Genomic DNA, 20438 nt, shown 5'->3' on the forward strand with positions numbered 1-20438 from the left:
GGCTGATTATGTATTTTATTTAGTATTATATGATAAATTGGTCTCTGTATATAATACAGTATGTGCAGGCTCACAGTACAGTTGTATATCAAGTGTAGTGTGTGCATAAAAAAAACGGTTTATATTAACGCTATAGCGGGGAATCAGAGAGATGTAGTTGCAATGTGCACTGCTCTACGCTAGAGGTAATCTGGACGTATATTTTGTTGCTAGTTTACTGATAAACTGCACTGTACACACACAACATTGGTCATATAAACACAGATGCATTGAGTATCATGCCTTTCGAAATCTTAGTTTGAAATTGTTAGAAGTAGATTGTGTTTGGTTGGCTGACAATAGCTCTTGAAGCATGCTGCATTAATATTACTGCCTTTGCATAATATAGTGTTATTCTGCCATAAACATATAAATACATGCACACAAACATGCAAAGGCAGCGATTTCAAAGATACTTATATAACGCGCGCACAAAAGCAACGATTGCAAAGATGCTTATGCAAGTCCAAGAGAAACTAATCCGTATTCATTGTTGTCCTGTGTAATATTTTTGCAATAATTTTCCACATACTACTAACCTTTTATTAGCTGTCCATCGAGAATTAATCCACGTATTTTATTTTGGGCGATCACAACACTAAACTGAATACCAAGGAAAATAAAAGATGAAGGTAAAAGAAGGGATTTTGATTAACTGAGAAACATGACGCAGTTCTCAAGAGAAAGGCGGCAAGTCTTCCGACACCAGGTACTTAAGTGTCAGCTGATCATGACGGAGTGAAGGGCGTTTTTTGTATTTATTCGGCGTCTCCAGTTGTCAGTAGCTTATATATGAAAATGTAAGTCATTGAGGGACGAATGTGTGTGAAAGTCAGTAGCACTCTGAATGAAGGTGATTGGATGCCAAGCTGAAGAGATTTACTACTATATAAAAATGTATGTTATCTTAGTGGTCGTAGGTCAACTTTAGCATAGGGTCAGGCTAAACTAAGCTTAGGTTAAGCTAGTTATATCCCAATGAAGAATGTAAACACAATTCCATGGATAATACAAGAATAAGCTACTTTGATACAGTACTAGTTGCTTTGTTTGAATTTAAATATGTTAAATAGAGAGGTTTTGCGTTAATAGCCTATCCTAAGATATGCGTTGTTTGAATTGAATCATATTTTGTAAGGAAGGAAACGAAGTTTTTGTGTTAATAGCCAATATGGTAAATCTAGGTTACCTTCATGAAGACAGAGAATACTTTAAATAATATCCAAAGATTGCTTTATATAATTTCTATGCAGCAAACAAAATGAAAGAAAGAGTCCTGGTCGATAATGTAGAGAACTTTCATAAAGAAAAATCACAAACTAATTGAGTTACAGAGATGTCATGCAGAAATGCAGAAGATTTATATGGCTATCTGTTGATCCATGGTGTCAGTAACGGCACTAGATGATTGCTCATTTTATCATGTGCTCCGTAGGGGGCTATCGCTGTCAGTGCGCTTTAGGCATTGCTTAAGGTTCCTTGCAGTGTTCCTTTGGCCTCCAGCTGCAACCCCTTTAATTTCTTTTACTGACCTCCTTTCATATTCTTTCTATTTTCCAACCATTCCTAACAATTGATTCCTAGATCAACTACAAAGTTATCCTTCTGCTACACCTTTTAAACCTTTTTGCTGTCAATTCCCATTTCAGCGCTGAATAACCTCATAGGTCCCAGTGCTTAGCCTTTGCCCTAAATTCTGTATGCTATTGTATTCTATTCTCATTCTATTGTAGTACAGGCAGAATACTTTCTGTCATTTATATGCATTTAGCGAAATGTACTAAAAAATTTTCCATGTTTGTGTTTATCATTTGAACAGTATTCCAGAAGTAGTTGCCAGAATTCTTTAGATAATGGCTAGAGCACAATAGCCTAAGTGTCATAGGCCTAGTATATTTCTAAAATGAAAATTTTGGCCTAGTCAGGTCATGAAAAGTAAATTTCACTCCTTACTTTTAAGGAACTGAGTTGAAGTCATGTTAGACCATTCCATTAACACAGCTTACTTGAGGAGCAAGGGTTAGTGACCAGACCTCAGGAAATGTGTCACCAGTCAATACAGATCTTGCTATGGGCATGAGAGAAGAACATGTGGATATGTTGTATGAAAACCTTAAGGTTAAGTGTACGTACTCTTAAACATTGCTTACCCATGACATACCGTGGTGTTACTAACAGAGGACGAGGCCGACTATGCAATCCATGTTAGCCTTAAGAACCTCTGTTTCCTGGTCACATTCAGTGAGCAGTTCACCTCTTAAACATACTAACTGCAAAAATTTGCCATGTACAAGAATCCTACCGCTATGAATATCTATTCAGGCTCATGTAAACGTATGGGATGTGTGTTTTAAAACAAATTAGGTAATGACCCAGTAGTTTACAACAGAGGGGTCTCTTCCTGGTCCCTCTAACCTTGTGGAAAGTTCAGGCATTGTAATTAAGTGACTGATGATCCCTTGATCGGGGTTTGTTTTACTTCTTTATTATATGATGTGCCCCATAGAATGCAAACTGCACATATAGGTTCATGTAAACTGATGGATTTGTATAAAAAATAAATGTTCTTGTTTTCATCAAAATTTTTTTAACATTTCATTTTGTTTTTATATGGTTATGTGGTATTTCCTCTGCTTTTACAAGTAACTTCAAATTACCTCACTTCCAGTTACTTTATCTTATTTTACTGTCATGTGCTGACTTATACTTTTGCCATTTTTTTTGAAAAATGTATGAATTTTTTCACGATAAACTTTCTAAAAGTGCTTTTGCACCTTGAACATTTTCTAATTTTCTAATGAAAGTTCAATTATTTTACAGAAAACTTTTGCATTATGGCGGGGTGGAGAACAGATTCCCAGTTTGTGCCCAGCTCTGCATATACAACAGGGTTTCTAAACCTTCCATCAGAACTGGACATAAGGTCGTCAATAAGAACGGAAACTTTCAGGGTTAGTAATCAGAGAGTAAGGATGGAGTTGGTGTCTGGGGATCACAAAGGGATTAAAGTGTAGGTGAGACAAGTAATACTGAGAGGGAACCCTTAAAGCTAGAGCCCTCTTCTCATCTCTAGCTTTTAAGTAGAAGGTAGGATAAGAAGAAAGGTAATGTTAAATACATAGCTCATTCATCTAAGATAAGAAGATGGATAACGTTAACTTCCATTCTTGTGTATTGTCACCTTTCAAATAAATTTTCTTTAAACAGCTCACAAAATGTTTGTCGTTGCATTGTTATCTAATATGTATTAGTGGCATGTTTCATTATTCATCTCATAAAGGGTAATAGATAATTTAATTAAAAAAACAGACCACCAAAAATACAGATTCATTTGACTATAGAAAACAAGAATGCAAATATAGTTGAGTACAGAACTTTAAAAGTCAAACTTTAATCATATCTTTAATGGTATTTTTTAATTTTGAGTGTATAACATTCAAGTACTTTTGAAGTACCACATATATGTACTTTATTTACTATAAGAACCCAAGTAAGGTTAACTCTGATAGTTTTTTCAAGTTATAAATGTCAATGATTGGACTGCAGACAGAATAATATTGCTATGTAAGTTTACAGCCTAATTTCTACTTAACTAGCAAAGAATCTTTAATTTTTTTCTCTGAAGGCTCAGAGCTTTTTAAATAGAAAAATAAAACTATGGTGTACAATTAAGTACCATATGGGTACTGTATATGTAGTGCTCTAAGTAGCTTTTCTTTTTTTAGAGGATTTGTGTCAATTGGTTGTAATGATATTTCATATTTGTTGTTCCCCAGCCTTTGAATACATCTCCATCCAAGGAAGATATTATTTTGATGGCAGAGTTCTCAGAAATTGAAGGCCCAATGCCTTTGGTGACAATTCCAAGCATTCCATCAGCGCACGTGGACCTGAATGATTTTGTTGTTAAAGTTATGTCTACAGATTATCTCAACACAAGGTTTGATCTTGAACATATTTATTTTATATTTATTTTATAGTCTCGTATATTTGAATATAAACCAATTCAAAAACAGAAAGGTACAGTTGTAAGGAAAAGAAATCAACATATTGTGTGTATTTCATGCATCCAAAATGTATGAAATGCATGTAAAACTGAGAAGAGAAAGTAAAACAGAATACTTGATTATCTGAGTAGCTGTCAAGGATGAATGAGGTAATTTTCAGTACAGTATGTGTGCATAAATTTGAAGGCTGTAAATTTTTATCCTCGATTATACAAAGCAGAAGATGAACAACTCTGTTTTTGTGTAGAAACTCCCTCCTCTATAGTGAAGGAATGTTTTGCTAAATAAAAAAAAAAGGATATTGTTCCGACACGGCATACAAACCTTCGGTCCTTTTACAATAGGAAGGTACTAGCGGCAGCTGGATAGGTCGTAAGCTTTCGAACAAGGGGTTCGGTAGTTAACTGCTTGTCCGACAGGCGCGCGCGCGCGACTGGGAGGTAAACAAACCACTTTTGCTTTCGGCCTCACAGCGAGTGGACGTGTGTGTTCGACGCTCTCTGCCCGCTTCTCGTCGTTTGCTTTCTTGAGTATATGGTTGTGTTTGTGTATGAAAGAATTCATTGTAAGTACAATCATTTCTCTCTTTTCATAATATTTGAAGTGTTTTTGATTAATGATGGAATCTCCTCGCCTCGCTACCCCACGGAGACTATGCCCGGGTACCGAAGGGCGTAAATGCGGGAAGTTCCGCTCTTTCCCGGAGATAGACCCTCATATTTTGTGTGCTCGGTGTCGGGGGCGCGAATGCACTCGAGCCGAGCCATGTGATGTTTGCAATAATTGGTCGGAGGCGCAGTGGACTTTGTATGAGGGCAGGAAGAAGCGAAGGCCTGCAAAGGAGTCGTCGGAAAGCTCTCCCGCGACTCCTTTGGTGACGGACACTTCGTCTTCTTTCCTGCCGCCCGCTCAACTTCCACGTATCGCGCCTTCCCCTTCGGGGGGGGTTTCTAGGTCCTTCTCCTCTCCTGACTTGTCGAGTGTGGAGGAGGGCGCTAGATACCCTGACGTCGAGTTGTACTCTGGGTCCTCTATCCGTTCGTCTTCGCGCGAACGGGTAGAGGATCCCCCTAATCACCCGACTTTTGCCTCCTCAGGTGCGGTTGCCGCGAAGGATGACCTCGGACAGGTGTGGGCATCGTTGGGGCTGCAGGGCGTGCCGAGTGTCCAGGGGCGGGGCTGCTCTACCATCTCGCTGGCTCCGTGGCGGTCACCCATGCTACGGTCACGACCACCACCACGACCCTTACAACACCCGGCTACGCTTCACCTCCTCACCTGGTGTACACCCCGCACGCGGTCTCTGTGACACCCACTACATCGGTGCAGGGGCCAGTCGCCGTACCTCGGGGGAGTGTGATGCCGCCACCTGGGTTTGCCGTGCTGCCGCGACCGGACTTCGTGTGCCCGAAGAGCTCGCCCCTGGACCTCCCACCGGTACCTAGGATGTCTGTGCCGCTGGTCCGCCCATCTGGACCGCCTACACAGTCTGCCGTACCTGCCGTACCTGCCCAGCTGCTGTCCACGGACGTGACGTTGACCACTGCTGCCGTTCCTGTACCTGCTCCTGCTGTCTCTTCTGCCGTTCCTGTGATGCCTGCACCTGCTGATGTTGTTCCTGTTCCTGGCGCCGCTGCTCCCGATGCTGATCTGTTCGGACAGGTGCGTCCGGGCCCTGTTGCTTCGGCAACAGCAGCCCCGGCTCCGCTCTGGATGACAGATCTGACGTCGGTCCTGAGGAGGTTGACGAAGAAGAAGAAGAAGAGGAGGAAGGTGTCGTCGTCGTCTTCATCGTCTTCTTCGTCGTCGTCGTCGTCTGCCGCCTCTTCCCCTTCTTCTTCTAAGGCTCCCCCGCCGAAGAAGAAGAAGGTCGCCTCCCCCCCCCTCAAAGAAGTCTCCTTCGGGAACTTCTAAGGGCCCGTCTCGCTCTGGTGAGACGGGGGGTTCTTCCGCTGGTCACCCTGCTCCTTCGGGGGCAGGACCCGTCTCTTCTTCCGCAAGGAAGAAGACTACGGGGACCAGAGGAGTGCCGGCTAACACCGACACTTCCTCACCTGCTGTCAGTGGTTCGGCCACAGCAGCAGGGTCCGTCTCGGCCTCTCGTTCGCGAGAGGTACCGAGTGTACGGTCGCCTAACAGCGGCCGTACAGCCAAGAACCAGACCTCTGAGTCCGCTCAGCGTCAGGTTCACGGCACGGAGCGGAAGACTGGTGACAGCCGCTCACCGCGACTCTCACCAGACCAGCTCTCGCTCTCGCGGCGAGCAGCTGGCTACCCGGGCGCGGGACGTGACGGTCCATGACCGGCCACGGGCTGAGGCTGGGAAGAGGTCCCCCCGTTCGCCGGCACCAGCCACGGCTGGTACCAGCGAACTGACGCACCATGAGGATACGCACCGATCTCACCGTGACAGTGGAGCTCGCCGGTCGCCTGACCGTCACTCTCACAGAGAGCGATCGGGTACGGCGACCAGCACCAGCTCCTCTGACACACGAGACCGGGGCCGCTGTTCTCGGTCCAGCCGTTCTCCACAGCGAGACGGCTCGACTAGGTCTGCAGCTCGATCGCCACCCCGCGGGTTGGCGATCGCCTGCAGTCTTCCAAACCAAACCCGCTGGTTCTGCCAGCGAGCGAGGAGGGAGCGTCAGGTCTGCCTCTCCCATACCTTCAACCTCCTCGGGTTACACCGGGAGGGGCGAGGTATTGAGGAGTGATCGTGAGGGGTGCGCCCCTCAGGATCCCACCACGTCGTCGTACGTACCAGGCACGGTTCTCGGGCCAGCCGGTCGTACGCACAGGTGGTTGGAGGAGACCGAGAGGGGTCTGTCGCTGTTCCTCCCCGTTGAGGGGAGGAGGGTCTCGGGAGATGCTCCTGTTTGAGGGACTGGACGGTCCGACTCCGCAGGACGCAGTCACTCCTGAGATCAGAGGAACTTTGCCGAGGTTATTGCGCTGATTCGTCAGCACAACGAACCTCGCGGAAGGATCGCCGCTCCCACCATCCGAGCCCACGTCCTGGCTCGAGTCGTTCTGGGGCACCCGAAGAGGGAACCCAGACCGACGGTGGGTTTGCCGCGTTCTGAGCTTGCGGACTCGGTGCTGGACCAGGTTGAATCGCTTGTCTCCGGACAAGACGGTTCGCTCAAGTCTGGCAGGTCGAGCAAGCTGCTTCCACCTCCTCTGCTGCGACAGCGGCGTTTTTACGTGCCATCTGAAGACCCGATGCCGCCCAACAGGTGAACCCGGAGTTTAGCCAGGCTGACTCCGGGTGTGTCTCTGCAGCAAGCTCCTGTCCGAGAACCTGTGGTTCTCGCAGCAAGAGGCACTCGGCCTGGAATCTACCGCCATGGCAGCTTTCAGGCCTGTCGTCCTGGCTAGATCTGTGGTCCCTCACAGTATCTAAGGTCGCAGCCAAACTCCGGGGGAATTTTCTCCGAAGAGGACTCGGCCTTCAGGAGACTTTTGCCAGTCTGGAGGAAGAGCCATCTCCTCCTTGCCCACCAGACGGTGAACCTGTGGGCCAACCTGGTTCTCCGACGAAGGGACGCTGTCCTTACTCGGGTTTCCAGGGCGCCGGGCGTGAAGCGGCGTTGGGACTTCGCAACGGACCTTTACGGAGTTTCCACGTCCTCTCTTCCCAGGAGAGATGGTGGACGCTGCGGTGGACAGACGGCGCACTGACGACAGTGACCGTCTGGTTCACCAGGCAGTCTCGAAGGCTTCTGGGCAGCCTCGGACTGCGGCCAAGTCTAAGAGCTCGGCTAGCGCTTCCTCGGTGGCTAAGACGGTAGCTGCGTCGAAGCCCCGGGAAAGACTCTGTCTTCTTCGACTTCTACCAAGGGGAGCCGTAACCAGCCCTCCTCCCACCTCCTCCTCCCGTGGAGGCTCTGGGAAGAAGTCGAAGAAAGGGGGGAAACGCTAGGGACGGCGTTCCCCCCTCACCTGCTGCCGGAAGGTGGGGGGGGTGCCTGGCCAGCCATTGGGCAACTTGGCAGCGCTACGGCGCCGAGACCTGGATTGTAGATGTCCTTCGGGAGGGATATCTATTACCCTTCGAATCTCGGCCACCCCTCACCTCCAACCCGGTCCAACAGCAGTCGTACGTTCCAGGGTCATCGAAGGACGTAGCATTGAGACAGGAGATCAAGACCATGCTGAGCAAGAGAGCTGTAGAAATCGTCACGGATCAGTCACCGGGCTTTTACAGTCGACTCTTCCTGGTGGAAAAGTCTACGGGCGGGAGGCTGGCGCCCGGTGATAGATCTCTCTCCCCTGAACCGGTTTGTTCGCCAGACCCGGTTCACGATGGAGACGGCACGTTCAGTGCTCGACTCCATCAGGGAGAACGATTTCATGCTTTCAGTGGACTTGGAAGGATGCGTATTTCCAAATACCCATTCATCAGTCCTCCAGAAAGTACCTCCGCTTCATCCTCGACGGGACGGTGTACCAGTTCAGGGCACTTTGCTTCGGTCTCTCAACCGCCCCACAGGTGTTCAACGACGAGTGTTCACTGGTGTGTCTGCTTGGGCCCATTCGCACGGGATACGTCTGATGAGGTATCTCGACGATTGGTTAGTCCTGGCGAGCTCCCGCTCGCAGTTGCTACAGGACAGGGATCGGACTGCTCGAGTTCTGTCGCGATCTGGGATCGTTGTGAACTTCGAAAAGTCCGATCTCGAGCCCAAGCAGAGGATGAAGTACCTGGGTATGCTGATCGACACGGTAGCAGGGCGAGTCTTCCCCGCAGGATCTCGCGGATCAGCAGATTCAGGGAGGCAGCCAACCAGTTCCTGTCTCGGCAGGAACAGGTAGCTCAGCGATGGCAAGTCGTGATCGGACACCTGTCGTCACTCGAGAAGTTAGTCCCTCACGGGCGTCTTCACCTGCGGTCTCTTCAGTGGAGACTAAAGGAGAGTTGGTCACAGGCGACGGATCCCCAAGCTTTCCAGTGTCACTGACACAGGATGTGAGGCAGGACCTAGCCTGGTGGCTGGACGACAGGAACCTCTTAAGAGGAGTGCCTCTGCGCAATCCCCCCCGGGACATGCAGCTGTTCTCAGACGCATCGACCGAGGGCGGGATGGGGCGCACACCTGGAGGAGTTGCTGACTTCAGGAGTGTGGGACGAGAACGACAAGCACCTTCACATCAATGTACTGGAACTCAAGGCAGCGTTCCTCGCTCTCCAAGAGTTCCAGGACCGCCTGATGGGACACTCAGTGGTGTTGATGTGCGACAACACCACGGTGGTGGCCTACGTCAACAAACAGGGTGGGGGGCCTAGTGTCTCTCCCGTTGTACCAGTTGACTCGGCAGGTGCACGAGTGGGCGAGGCACACTCAATAGAGCTGTCGGCACGCTACATTCCAGGGAAGAGGAACGTAGTAGCAGACACGCTCAGCCGGTCCGGGATCAAGTGATAGGGACCGAATGGTCTCTACACCAGGACGTGGCGTAAAGGGCTCTTCGACCTGCGACCAGTCGTGGATCTGTTCGCCACCCGGCACAACAAAAGGAAGCTCCAGGTGTTCTTCTCGGCCGTGCCGGACCCATGGCAGCTGCAGAGGACGCTCTTCAACACCCGTGGGACAACCTCTTCGTCTATGCCTTTCCCCCGTTCAGCCTGATTCGCAAGGGTTATCAGTCGAGCACTGGTCACCCCGAATCTCAGGATGATCCTGGTGGCTCCCAAATGGCCACAGGCCATTTGGTATCCGGACCTGCTGGCTCTTCTCGCAGGAGAACCGAGAGAGATTCCCCTTGGCACAACCTTCTCGCCCAGCCACACGTCGAGCGTACACGCGAGCAGTCCAGTCCCTACGTCTTCACGGCTGGCTGTTATCCACCATCTCTTGCGAACGAGAGGCTTTTCTCGTAGCGCAGCAACAGAGATGGCTGGAAACGTCCGTCAGTCCTCTGCAGCTGTGTACCAGGGGAAGTGGGCCGTATTCTGTGGTTGGTGTCGTAGACGGGGTCTATCTCCTCTCAGAGCCATCTTCAGCAGGTAGCGGATTTCCTCGTTTTTCTTCGCCGAGAGAACGCTCCTCTCAGTCCCCACAGTCAAAGGATACAGAGCCGCCTTGGCGCTCGTCCTGAAACTGAGGGGATTGGACATCTCGAACTCGTTCGAGATCTCTTGCTTATGAGGAGCTTCGAAAGGTCTTGCCCACCCAGGGAACTCAGGCCCCCATGCGTGGGATGTGACTCTCGTACTTAGGAGTCTGACTCGAACGCCGTTCGAGCCACTCCGAGAGTCGTCAGACAGGGATCTGACCCTCAAGACCCTCTTCTTGCTGGCCCTGGCATCGGCGAAGAGAGTAGGGGAACTTCATGGTCTTTCCTATGATGTACGACACTCCAGGGGATGGGGATCCGTGACGCTCGATTTCGTCCCGAACTTCGTTGCGAAGACTCAGAAAACCGTCGATCCCTGACGACAGGTTCGAGTCATTCACGATTCCTCCCTAATGGACTTCACCGATAATGATGCGGATGAGATGCTGCTTTGTCCTGTGAGGGCGCTACGGCGCTATCTGAAGAGAACTCGACACCTCAGGCCTGAGTGTCGACGCCTCTTCGTTAGCACCGGGGTCACCAAGAAAGAAGTATCCAAGAACACTCTTTCATTCTGGCTGCGTGAGGTCATCAGGAGGGCGTATGAAGCTGATGGTAGTGACGACATCCGTACGCCCTCCCGTCCGAGAGCTCACGAAGTTCAGAAGTATTGGCCCCTCGTTGGCGTTTCGTAAGAACTTCTCCGTGGCGCAGGTCCTGAAGGCAGGGATCTGGTCTAACCAGACTACCTTTACGTCTCCTTCTACCTTCGGGATATTGCCCACAGGTCCTTGGATACCTTTTCCGGGACCCGTGGTGGCTGCTCAACAAGTTGTGTAGCTAACCAGGACCCTCGCAGGCTGAAACAGCATCGAGTCCTGGTGTGACTGTGTGGATGGATGTGTGAATGAGTGAGTGACTGGCTCCCTCTTCCCGTCTTTTCCTCCTCCTCTACTGTGGGCAGAGGGCCACGGTCGTCACTACGCTGGATGAGGACGAGATGCAGTGAGCTATATGACAGAGCCCCATCCTATCCCTTTCACTAGGGATAGGAGCAGAATATCCACCACTTCCTTCTACAAGGGGGGAAAGTGGATGCCTACAAGAGTCAAACCCATGACTTTATATTTGCTCCTGTACAGGAACAAGTTCTTACATTGCTGGTACGAAGAGATACGCTTGCCTCTCTCTTAGTACTCGGTCCAGAGGTCTGACCATTGATCCTGCGGTGCACACCCCGATCAATCGGACAGAGCGTTGGATCCTCCCTCGCTCTTACGACCAGGGAGGCTTCCAAGGTTGGGCGAACACCAGTCTGTTCACAAAAGACTCAGATTCCTCCCACCAAGAAGTGAGTCTTCCTATTGTAAAAGGACCGAAGGTTTGTATGCCGTGTCGGAACAAATGACAATTTGTCCAAAATTGCATTTTTCCTAACTATACAAACCTGAGGTCCTTTTACACATAGCCCCACCTCATGCCACCCCTCACTCTGCAGTTTTTGCTTGGGCCAAAAGCAAAAGTGATTTGTTTACCTCCCAGTCGCGCGCGCGCGCCTGTCGGACAAGCAGTTAACTACCGAACCCCTTGTTCGAAAGCTTACGACCTATCCAGCTGCCGCTAGTACCTTCCTATTGTAAAAGGACCTCAGGTTTGTATAGTTAGGAAAAATGCAATTTTGGACAAATTGTCATATTACACCAGTATTAAAAACTAAGAACATATAATAAATCATCAGAGTTAATAATGTGAAAAACAAATACGTATAAATATAATATTAATTCCGATTCATTTTTCCTTCATAGTTTTTGATACTACGTATAGTGTTTAGCTAGTTTTTGCACCAAAACACTCATTTTCCAAAAAGCAGGGAATTCCTTGACAAAATAATTGTGTTCATCATGTCCATCCTCTGAATTGCATGATCAAGGATACAAATTTACAAAACTTCAAAGTTACTTGGATTCTTACATGAAGCACATTAAATTTCTTGGCATGCAGTGACATTCATCTACAGTATACTGAAAATGTTCTCTTTCATCAGTCACTCAGGTAGGTTAATTGAGCATTTTGTTATCCTTCCCCTTCTCCTAATTTTTACATACATTTCATTCAGTTTTGAAATTTGAAATGCACACATTATATCTGATTTCTCATTCTTACTACATTTGTGTTTTTGTATTTGTCTACATTTAAAGCTTTCTTATATCCCTCAAAGTAAGAGAGAAGAGACAATAGATTAAGCAAGTGTGAAAGGAGATTGATTGACTGATTATGGGACATTTATAATTATGTACAAGCACTTATATTATCTTTTAATTTCAAATTAAAACTCACGATAGTATAAGAAACTATCATTTTTCATTTTGTGAGTTGCTAACTAAGGTAATTAACTTTCAGTGGTGAGTTTCGTGTGTGTGCAGATACACAGATGGTACAGCAAGACATTGAACCCGGTATTCATGTGTATGTGCATTATTTTACCCTGTATGATGTGCGGGCTAGAGGTTTTGTACGTCCAATGTGCCTCTCATATATCACTACAGACTCCAGGAAACTTCTTAAATATTTTTCACAGTTAAGACAACAGTTTACGACAGTAAGTAGCAGGGGATTTTAGATATGCTCAATACAGTAATATGGGTACTTGTGAGGGCTATTTGTGTACCTTGATTATTTTTTACAGTTAAAAACAACAATTGTTCCGATACGTAATACAAACCCTCGGTCCTTTAACAATAGGAAGGTAACTAGCGGCAGCTGGGACGGTCGTAAGCTTCGAACAAGGGGAGAACGGTAGTTAACTGCTTGTCCGATCGTGCGCGCGCCCGAGAGGTGAAGAATCACTTTTGCTTTCGGCCGCGGGTGTGAAGGACGTGTTCGTCATCGCTCTCTGCCCGCTTCATCGTCGTATGCTTTGTTTATATTGTGTTTTCTACTAATGGTTGGTTTGACTTGAAAATGAAACTGTAAGTACACTGTTTTCATTTTCATTACTTAATTATGAATCAACATGGAGCTATCGCCGTAGAGACGGCGATTTCCGCTCTTTTCATGAATTGAACCCTTGAATTATGTCTCGGTGCCGAGGGCCGGGCGCACTCGCGCCGAGTCTGTATTTTGGGCGAAAGTGTGTAATTGAAAGATGTAAGTACTCTTTTTCATTATATTTTTGCCCTGTGCGTTCGTTGCCGAGAGCTTGATTGCGCTCGGCAAGAGCCTCTTATTTTGTATGAATAGAATGCAATGAAAGTGGATTCGCAATGCAGTTTTCTTTTCATTTTCATTTATTAATTGCATCAAATTTAATTTTGGATCAATTTCCGCTCTTACCCGGGAATTAATCCTTACGATTTATTGCTGTGAAAGTGAAAATAGCAAGTGCAGTATTGTTCATTTTCATATATATTTATGATAGCATCATATTTATTATGGATCAGTTTCCGCTCTTACCGGGAATTGATTTTTCCCTCTTTAAGTTCTATGAAGTGAATCGCAAGTGCAGTATTCTGTTTCATAAAATCATATTACTTTTCACTGCTGTGCGGGGGTAGGGGAAGCGAAGGTCTGCCAGGAAGTCGTCGGAAAGCTCTCCCGCGACTTCCCTTGGTATCCGATTCTTCGTCTTCTTTCCTGCCCCCCCCTGCTCAGCTTCCTCGTATTTTTGTTTTTGGTTTGTGGTCTTCCTTGCCGTTCGGGGTGGGCATGTCTCCCCCCCCCGTGCGTGAGGGAACCCCTCTTACTAATCTGTCTGTGCTACCGCAGGTGCTACATCCGTGGAGACGACCTGACAGGTATGGACCACTGCGGCTGCAGGGCGTGCCTAGCATCCACGATCTGCTGCAGAGTCTAGCGAGGTCTGGGGCGGTGACCTTGGAGTGGTCTCCACTACAACCTTCACGGCCGCTTATGCTGCTCCCCCCGCTGGTCTACACTCCCCATGCTGTGTCGGTGACGCCGTCTGCCGCTTCTAGGGCCGGTCGCCGCCGTACCGAGGAGGGGTATGCCGCCGCCGCCTGTGTTTTCTTCGTGTTGCCTGCCCCAGACTTCCGCTGTTCCAGCAGCTCGCCCCTGGACCGGCCGCCAGTACCACGCTGGCCTGCCGATGATTCTACGAGGCGATGGCTGGGCCTGCCGTACCTGTCGCTGATGTGGTTCCCGCTACTGGCTTGGCTGTCCCTTCTGTGTTTACCGCTGCCGCTGTTCCTGCCTGCCGTCCTGAGCTGGTTGCTGTTCCTGTCGCTCCTGGTTCCTGCGCCTGTCCATGCTGGTCCTGCCCATGGTGTGTCTTCCCCAGTCCCAGGTCCTTCCGGACAGGTGCAGTCGGGCCGTGTTGCTTCGGCAATAGGCCCGACTCCGGCCTGGATGGAGGACCTGACGACTGTCCTGCGTGAGCTGACGAAGAAGAGGAAGGTGTCATCTTCGTCTTCGTCTGGTTGCTGCCTCTTCCCCTTCGAACTTCTAAGGCCCATAAGCCGAAGAAGAAGAAGGCTGCCTCCCCCCCCCCCTAAGAAGTCTCCTTCGGGAACTTCTAAGGGCCCGTCCCACCTCGGTGGGAAGGGGGGGTCCTTCTGCTGGTCCTCCTGCTCCTTCGGGAGCGGGGCCCGTCTCCCCTTCCGTAAGGAAGAGATAGACGGGGACCAGAGGAGTATCGGTTAGCTCTGGTACTTCCTCGCCTGGTGCTAGCGGCGATGCCGCTACGCCAGGTTCCGGCTCGGTCTCTCGTGCGCGGGAGATCCCGAGTGTACGCTCTCCCTCGGGAGACCGTGCAGCCAAAGTTTCGGCGCCAGAGTTCGACTCGGCGCCAAGACCACGGCACGGAGCAGAAGGAACTGGCGAGAACCGCTCAGGTGACTCTCGCCAGGCCAGCGGCCGCTCTCGCAGCGACCAGCTGGTAACCGGGTTTTGTTATTCCCCCTAAGAAGACTCCTTCGGGAACATTCGAAGGGCTCGTCACATTCCGGTGTGACGGGAGGGGTTCTTCTGCTGTCCTCCTGTTCCTTCGGGAACGGGGCCCGCTCCCCTTCTGAGAAGAAGAAGAAGACGGGGACCAAGGGTGTGCTGGCTACCGCTGGTACACCCTCGCCTGGTCTTGGCAGCTCTGCTGCTAAGCCAGGTACCGGCTCGGTTTCTCGTCCGCGAGAAGTTCCGAGTGTACGATCTCCTTTGGTGACCGTGCAGCCAAAGTTAAGACGCCTGAGTTCGCTCAGCGTCATGACCGAGGCACGGAGCAGAAGACTGTCGAGAGCCGCTCAGGTGACTCTCGCCAGGCCAGCGGCCGCTCTCGCAGCGACCAGCCGGTACCTCTCGGGTGGACGTGACGGTCTCTGACCGGCCACGGTTTAAGGCTGGGAAGAGGTCCCCCAGGTCCCCTCGACCCGACGGTACCCAGCCTCGGCTGGTACCAGCGGTTTTTGACGTGCCGCGAGGACGCTCACCCGGTCTCACGGCGAAAGCGAGCTCTGCAGGTCAACCTGAACCGCCGCTCCCACAGGGACCGGGCGAATACGGTGACCAGCAGCAGCTCGTCTGACGCACGGGACCGGGGTGGCGACGTGCTCAGTCGAGCCGCTCGCCACAGGTGAGCGGCACGGCCAGGCCTGCAGATCGATCCCCACCGCGCGGGTTGGTGATCGGCTGCAGCCCCCCACGTACGCTGGTCCTGCCAGCGAGCAGGGGGGGGGGGGGAGCGTCAGGTCTGTCTCTCCACTACCTTCAACTTCCTCGGGCTACACCGGGAAGAGCGAGGTAGCTAGGAGTGATCGTGAGAGGTGCGCCGCTCACGATCCCGTCACGACGACCGCACGTGCCACGTATGGTCTTAGGACCAACCAGGACGTACGCGCAAGTGATTGGAGGCGACCGTCAGGGGGAGAGGGGGTAGCGTCAGTTCTGTCTCTCCGATACCTTCAACTTCCTCGGCATACGCCAGGAAGAGCGAGGTATATAGGAGTGATCGTGAGAGATGCGCCGCTCACGATCCACCCGTCACGACGCCGCACGTGCCAGGTTGGGTCCTTAGGACCACCAGGACGTACGCGCAAGTGATTGGAGGCAACCGTCAGGGATCTGTTCTGGTCCTTCTTCTGAAGGAGGAGGGTCCTGGGAGCTGCTCTTGTTGGAGGGACTGACGGTCCTACTCCTCAAGACGCTGTAACTTCCGAGATTCAGAGTAACTTTACCCAGGTTATTGGACTGATTCGTCAGCACAACGACCGGGGGGAAGGATCGCCGCTCCCACCAGCAGAGCCCATGTCTCTGCTCGCGTCGTTTTGGGGCGCCGAGAGGGAAACCCAAACCGACGGTGGGTATGCCGCGATCGGAGCTTGCCGATTCTGTCTTGAACCAGAGTCTCTCGTCTCCGGACAAGAAGGCTCTCTCAGTTCTGGCCGGTCGATCAAGCTACTTCCACCTCCTCTACTGCGACAGCGGCGTTTCTACGTGTCTTCGGGGACACACCATTTAAATTTACTACCTTCCTTCGGTCCTCCTGAGAGGTTTCGACCTCGACGAGGACTGGAATGAGCGCGGAGGACGGTATCGGCTCTCTCCTGTCAGGTGTCGATCAGCCCCACCAAGACGACGTTCACAGTGGCGGCAGACCCTTACCTACAGTGAGAGTTCGTAACCCTCCTCGGGGAAAACGTTTTCTCCTGACGATACGTTTTCCCAGACTCTGAGAGGCCATCGCCGCAAGGCGATGGCTGCTCCTACTCTTCTCCAACTGCTAGTTCCACTGGGAAGGAGACGAGCGAGTATCCAATTCCTCCCCCATTCCCTCTCTCCTTACGGCTACGAGGGAAAGGGGAAGGATCCTACAGAGATTTTCTCTGTAGGATCCCACGTTGGGGACTGCGCTACCAGGGGGGACCTTCGGTTCCTACCTGACGTAAGCACCGGTCGTTGAGGAGGGATCCTGCCCCATTCTCGATTTCTACGGGAATCGAGAGGACCACCAGCCGATATCGTTTGACGAATTCGGTGGGGGTTTCGCAGACATGCTTAGAATTCTACGGAATTTCTAGCGCATTCAGAGTGTTAGAAGTTTCTTACGATCTACCAAAACACTTAGGCGAGACCACGGTCCAAAGCCCTGAGCGAGACGAGAATCCCCGATATGTTACACGATAATCGGGAACCTCGCCTATGCTCGAATTCCTGGAATTTCTAGCATTAGGAAGAAGACTGCTGCTGAAAGAAGACTATCTCACAGTAGGCGACCAACCTGGAATGAGAAGAACGGACGGGAATATCCAGTTTGGCTGGAACTATCGTCTTAGTATTCTGTTCACCATTGAAGCTTTCCTTCGAGGAAGACTTCTCCTTCACTCTCTTTAATAGAGAACGAAGGTGGTCGATCTCCAATCCTTATTTTGTTTTCTTGAAGGAAAGAATTTTTAGGATGGAGATCGTTGTTCAGAATCCTACAAATATACTACGTATATTAACCTCGCGACATGATTCTGCTAAGCAGTTGAATGTTCCGAGGGGTAGGCGCATATCCTGGTTATTCTACGGATTGCGACTTAGACGAAAAGTATTCTAATTGAACTGCAACCCGGGTTGCCTGCAACCTCCCAGGAGTTTCCAGTTTCAATTTTATATACTTATGGTGTTGTCACAACAACACCATTTAAGCTTTTATATTTACCGAAATTCGTTTCGCTTAAATATAATTGCTCGAGCATATCTTTTTATGCTCGTGGTTTCTAGCCGAACGCATTCCTTCGTGGAAAGGATTACTTGGCAACTCAGGATGACGAGTCAGCGACAGCTACTGCGTATTGAATTGCCCGAGGCATTTCAGTATCAGCTGCCGCTTTGAGATAGACGGTTGTTTATGTCTTTCTCACCTGCTTTGATTGAATAACAACCGTATCTCTGCCCAACAATCACGGACTTAAGTCTCTGATTAACGGGGATTCTCGTCATACATGAATGACCATCTACTGCTGAGAGACGCTAGTATTTCATCGTCTTCGGTATTGCGAGAATTTTAAACAGAGATATCTATTCGACTCTCATCTTTCTGTTTACCGCACGGTAAAAGAATTCTGTAATAGTCTCTTGCTGCATCGTATCCCGATAATGCGAATGATTTTTTGCGAATCTGAGTTTGTCCTCAAAATATCTTGTATTCGGAGGTGGTACAATTGTTCATTGTTCACCCCGGATTAGCAGATGTTATTGAAAGGACATCGCCTACTCCCACACCTGCCAGCTCTACTTCCAACGTTCAGCCCATGAGAAGCAGTTCTTCAAGCGGCTCTCCCCTGTGTTTCATTACTGAAGAACGCCCCGCTTTCATTGCACAACGGACAGCAATGAAATGGCGGTTAGCGTTTTCAGTCATTTGTAAGCACAGGTTTAGAATCTTGAGATTCCTTCTCTCGATTCAGCTGGAAGACGTAGGTTGCATTCATTGCCTACCTTCGTCTTCAACGTCACATAGTGTTGTTTCTCCTTAAGCGGAGATTCAACGTCTATGAGATTTTCTTGCCATCAGGGACCTCGGTCTTTTGAAGGCAATTGACTTTCGCCTTTTGAGCTTATGCATTAAGAGAATCATCGCCGCGCCGTCCGGCATCGGTGACTAACAAATATTTTATTTGTTTGGTCTCTATCAGCATAACTCTTAAAGGGCGAAGGTCCACGTGACTTACCCGGATGCTTGGACAACTTGCCTCTACTGATTCCGAACCAGTCAGTCGGCAGCTGTCAGAGCGCCCGAGTCAGTTACGAACTATGCGTGGACTTAGTTCGGTTGTTCCAGAGCAATCATTACTTCGTCTTAATAGCTTGTCAGTATGAGTACTGTACATAACCAAAGTCGAGAAGAGGGATGGTCGGCATACGGACTATTCCCTTCTTTTAGTCTTAGGTAACTGCATGACTTCTCTTGAAGTCAAGCACAAAGGGATGGGGATTTGTGACGCTCGATTTCGTACCGATCTTCGTAGCGAAGACTCGGAACCCTTCGGTAACTGACGATTGGTTCGAGTCCTTCACAATACCCTCCCTAATGGACGTCACAGCCTCCGATACGAAGGCTATGCCGGCTTTGTCCTGTGAAGGTGCGACGGAGCTGTCTGAAGAAACTCGACACCCAGGATGAGTTGCGGACGCCTCTTCATCATTCTCTCGCGTTCCGCAAGAACTTCTCCGTGGCGCAGGTAATGAAGGCAGGCGCCTGGTCCAACCGGGACCTGCATGCACCTCCTTCTACCTTCAGGATATTGCCCACAGTTCCTTGGATCTTTTTCCTTGGGAACCGTGGTGGTTTGCTCAACACGTTGTGTAGTTAACCCAGACCCTCGCAGGCATGAACAGCATCGAGGTCCTGGGGGTGTGACCGTAAGAATGGATGAGGAATGAGAGTGTGGACTGGCTCCTCTTCCATCTTTTTCTTCCCTCTACCTTTGGGTAGAGGGACACGGTCGTCACCCTGCTCTGGGTAAGGACGAGAATGCAGGTGAGCTACTCAATAGAGCACCATCCTATCCCTTTCAGTAGGGATAGGAGTAAATATCACCACCACTTCCTCCACAAGGGGGAGGAAGTGGATGCCAAATTGAGACAACCCATCATTTTATGATTGTCTCTTGCAACAGGAACAAGTTCTTGCTTGCTGGTACGAAGAGATACGCTTGCCTCTCTCTTAGTACTTGGCCCAGAGGTCTTGGACCATTGATCCTGCGGTGCACACCCCGATCAATCGGACAGATGGTTTGGATCCCTCCCTTGCTCTTGTTACGACCAGGGAGGTACACTCCAGGGTTGGACGAACAACAGTCTGTTCACCAAAAAGACTCAGATTCCTCCCACCAAGAAGTGAGTCTTCCTATTGTTAAAGGACCGAGGGTTTGTATTACGTATCGGAACAAATGACAATTTGTCGAAAATTGCATTTTTCCTAACTATACAAACCTGAGGTCCTTTACATATAGTCCCACCTCATGCCACCCCTCACTCTGCAACTTTTTGCATGGGCTAAAGCAAAAGTGATTCTTCACTCACGGGCGCGCGCGCGCGCACGATCGGGACAAGCAGTTAACTACCGTTTCTCCCCTTGTTCGAAGCTTACGACCGTCCCAGCTGCCGCTAGTTACCTTCCTATTGTTAAAGGACCTCAGGTTTGTATAGTTAGGAAAAATGCAATTTTCGACAAATTGTCATATTACTAGTCATTTATCCCTCGAAGTAATATTTTACTAAATTATTTTCAAATGCAATGTGCTGTATACTTGATGGGTTCATTAGAACTTTTTCCCATATTCATTCATATACAATAAGTAGATGAATAATTTGGTTAGCTGAAAATTGATTATTGTTCCG

At 49.5% G+C, this 20438-nt stretch overlaps 1 protein-coding gene across 2 annotated transcripts in view; it reads left to right on the forward strand.

Moving 5' to 3' along the window:
- Nucleotides 1–734: 734 nt before the first annotated feature.
- LOC135216169 (guanine nucleotide exchange protein SMCR8-like) overlaps nt 735–20438 on the forward strand; it is a gene marked incomplete in the record, with an annotated part of 42931 nt that continues 23227 nt past the window's right edge. Inside the window, 4 exon segments of one of the 2 annotated variants that reach the window (XM_064251292.1) lie at nt 735–839; nt 2860–2990; nt 3816–3979; nt 12504–12702. In XM_064251292.1, the coding sequence (XP_064107362.1) occupies nt 2874–2990; nt 3816–3979; nt 12504–12702 (480 nt within the window). 2 annotated transcript variants of the gene reach the window in all.

The sequence above is a fragment of the Macrobrachium nipponense genome, chromosome 6 (assembly GCF_015104395.2).
Source record: "Macrobrachium nipponense isolate FS-2020 chromosome 6, ASM1510439v2, whole genome shotgun sequence".
Lineage (NCBI taxonomy): Eukaryota > Metazoa > Arthropoda > Malacostraca > Decapoda > Palaemonidae > Macrobrachium > Macrobrachium nipponense.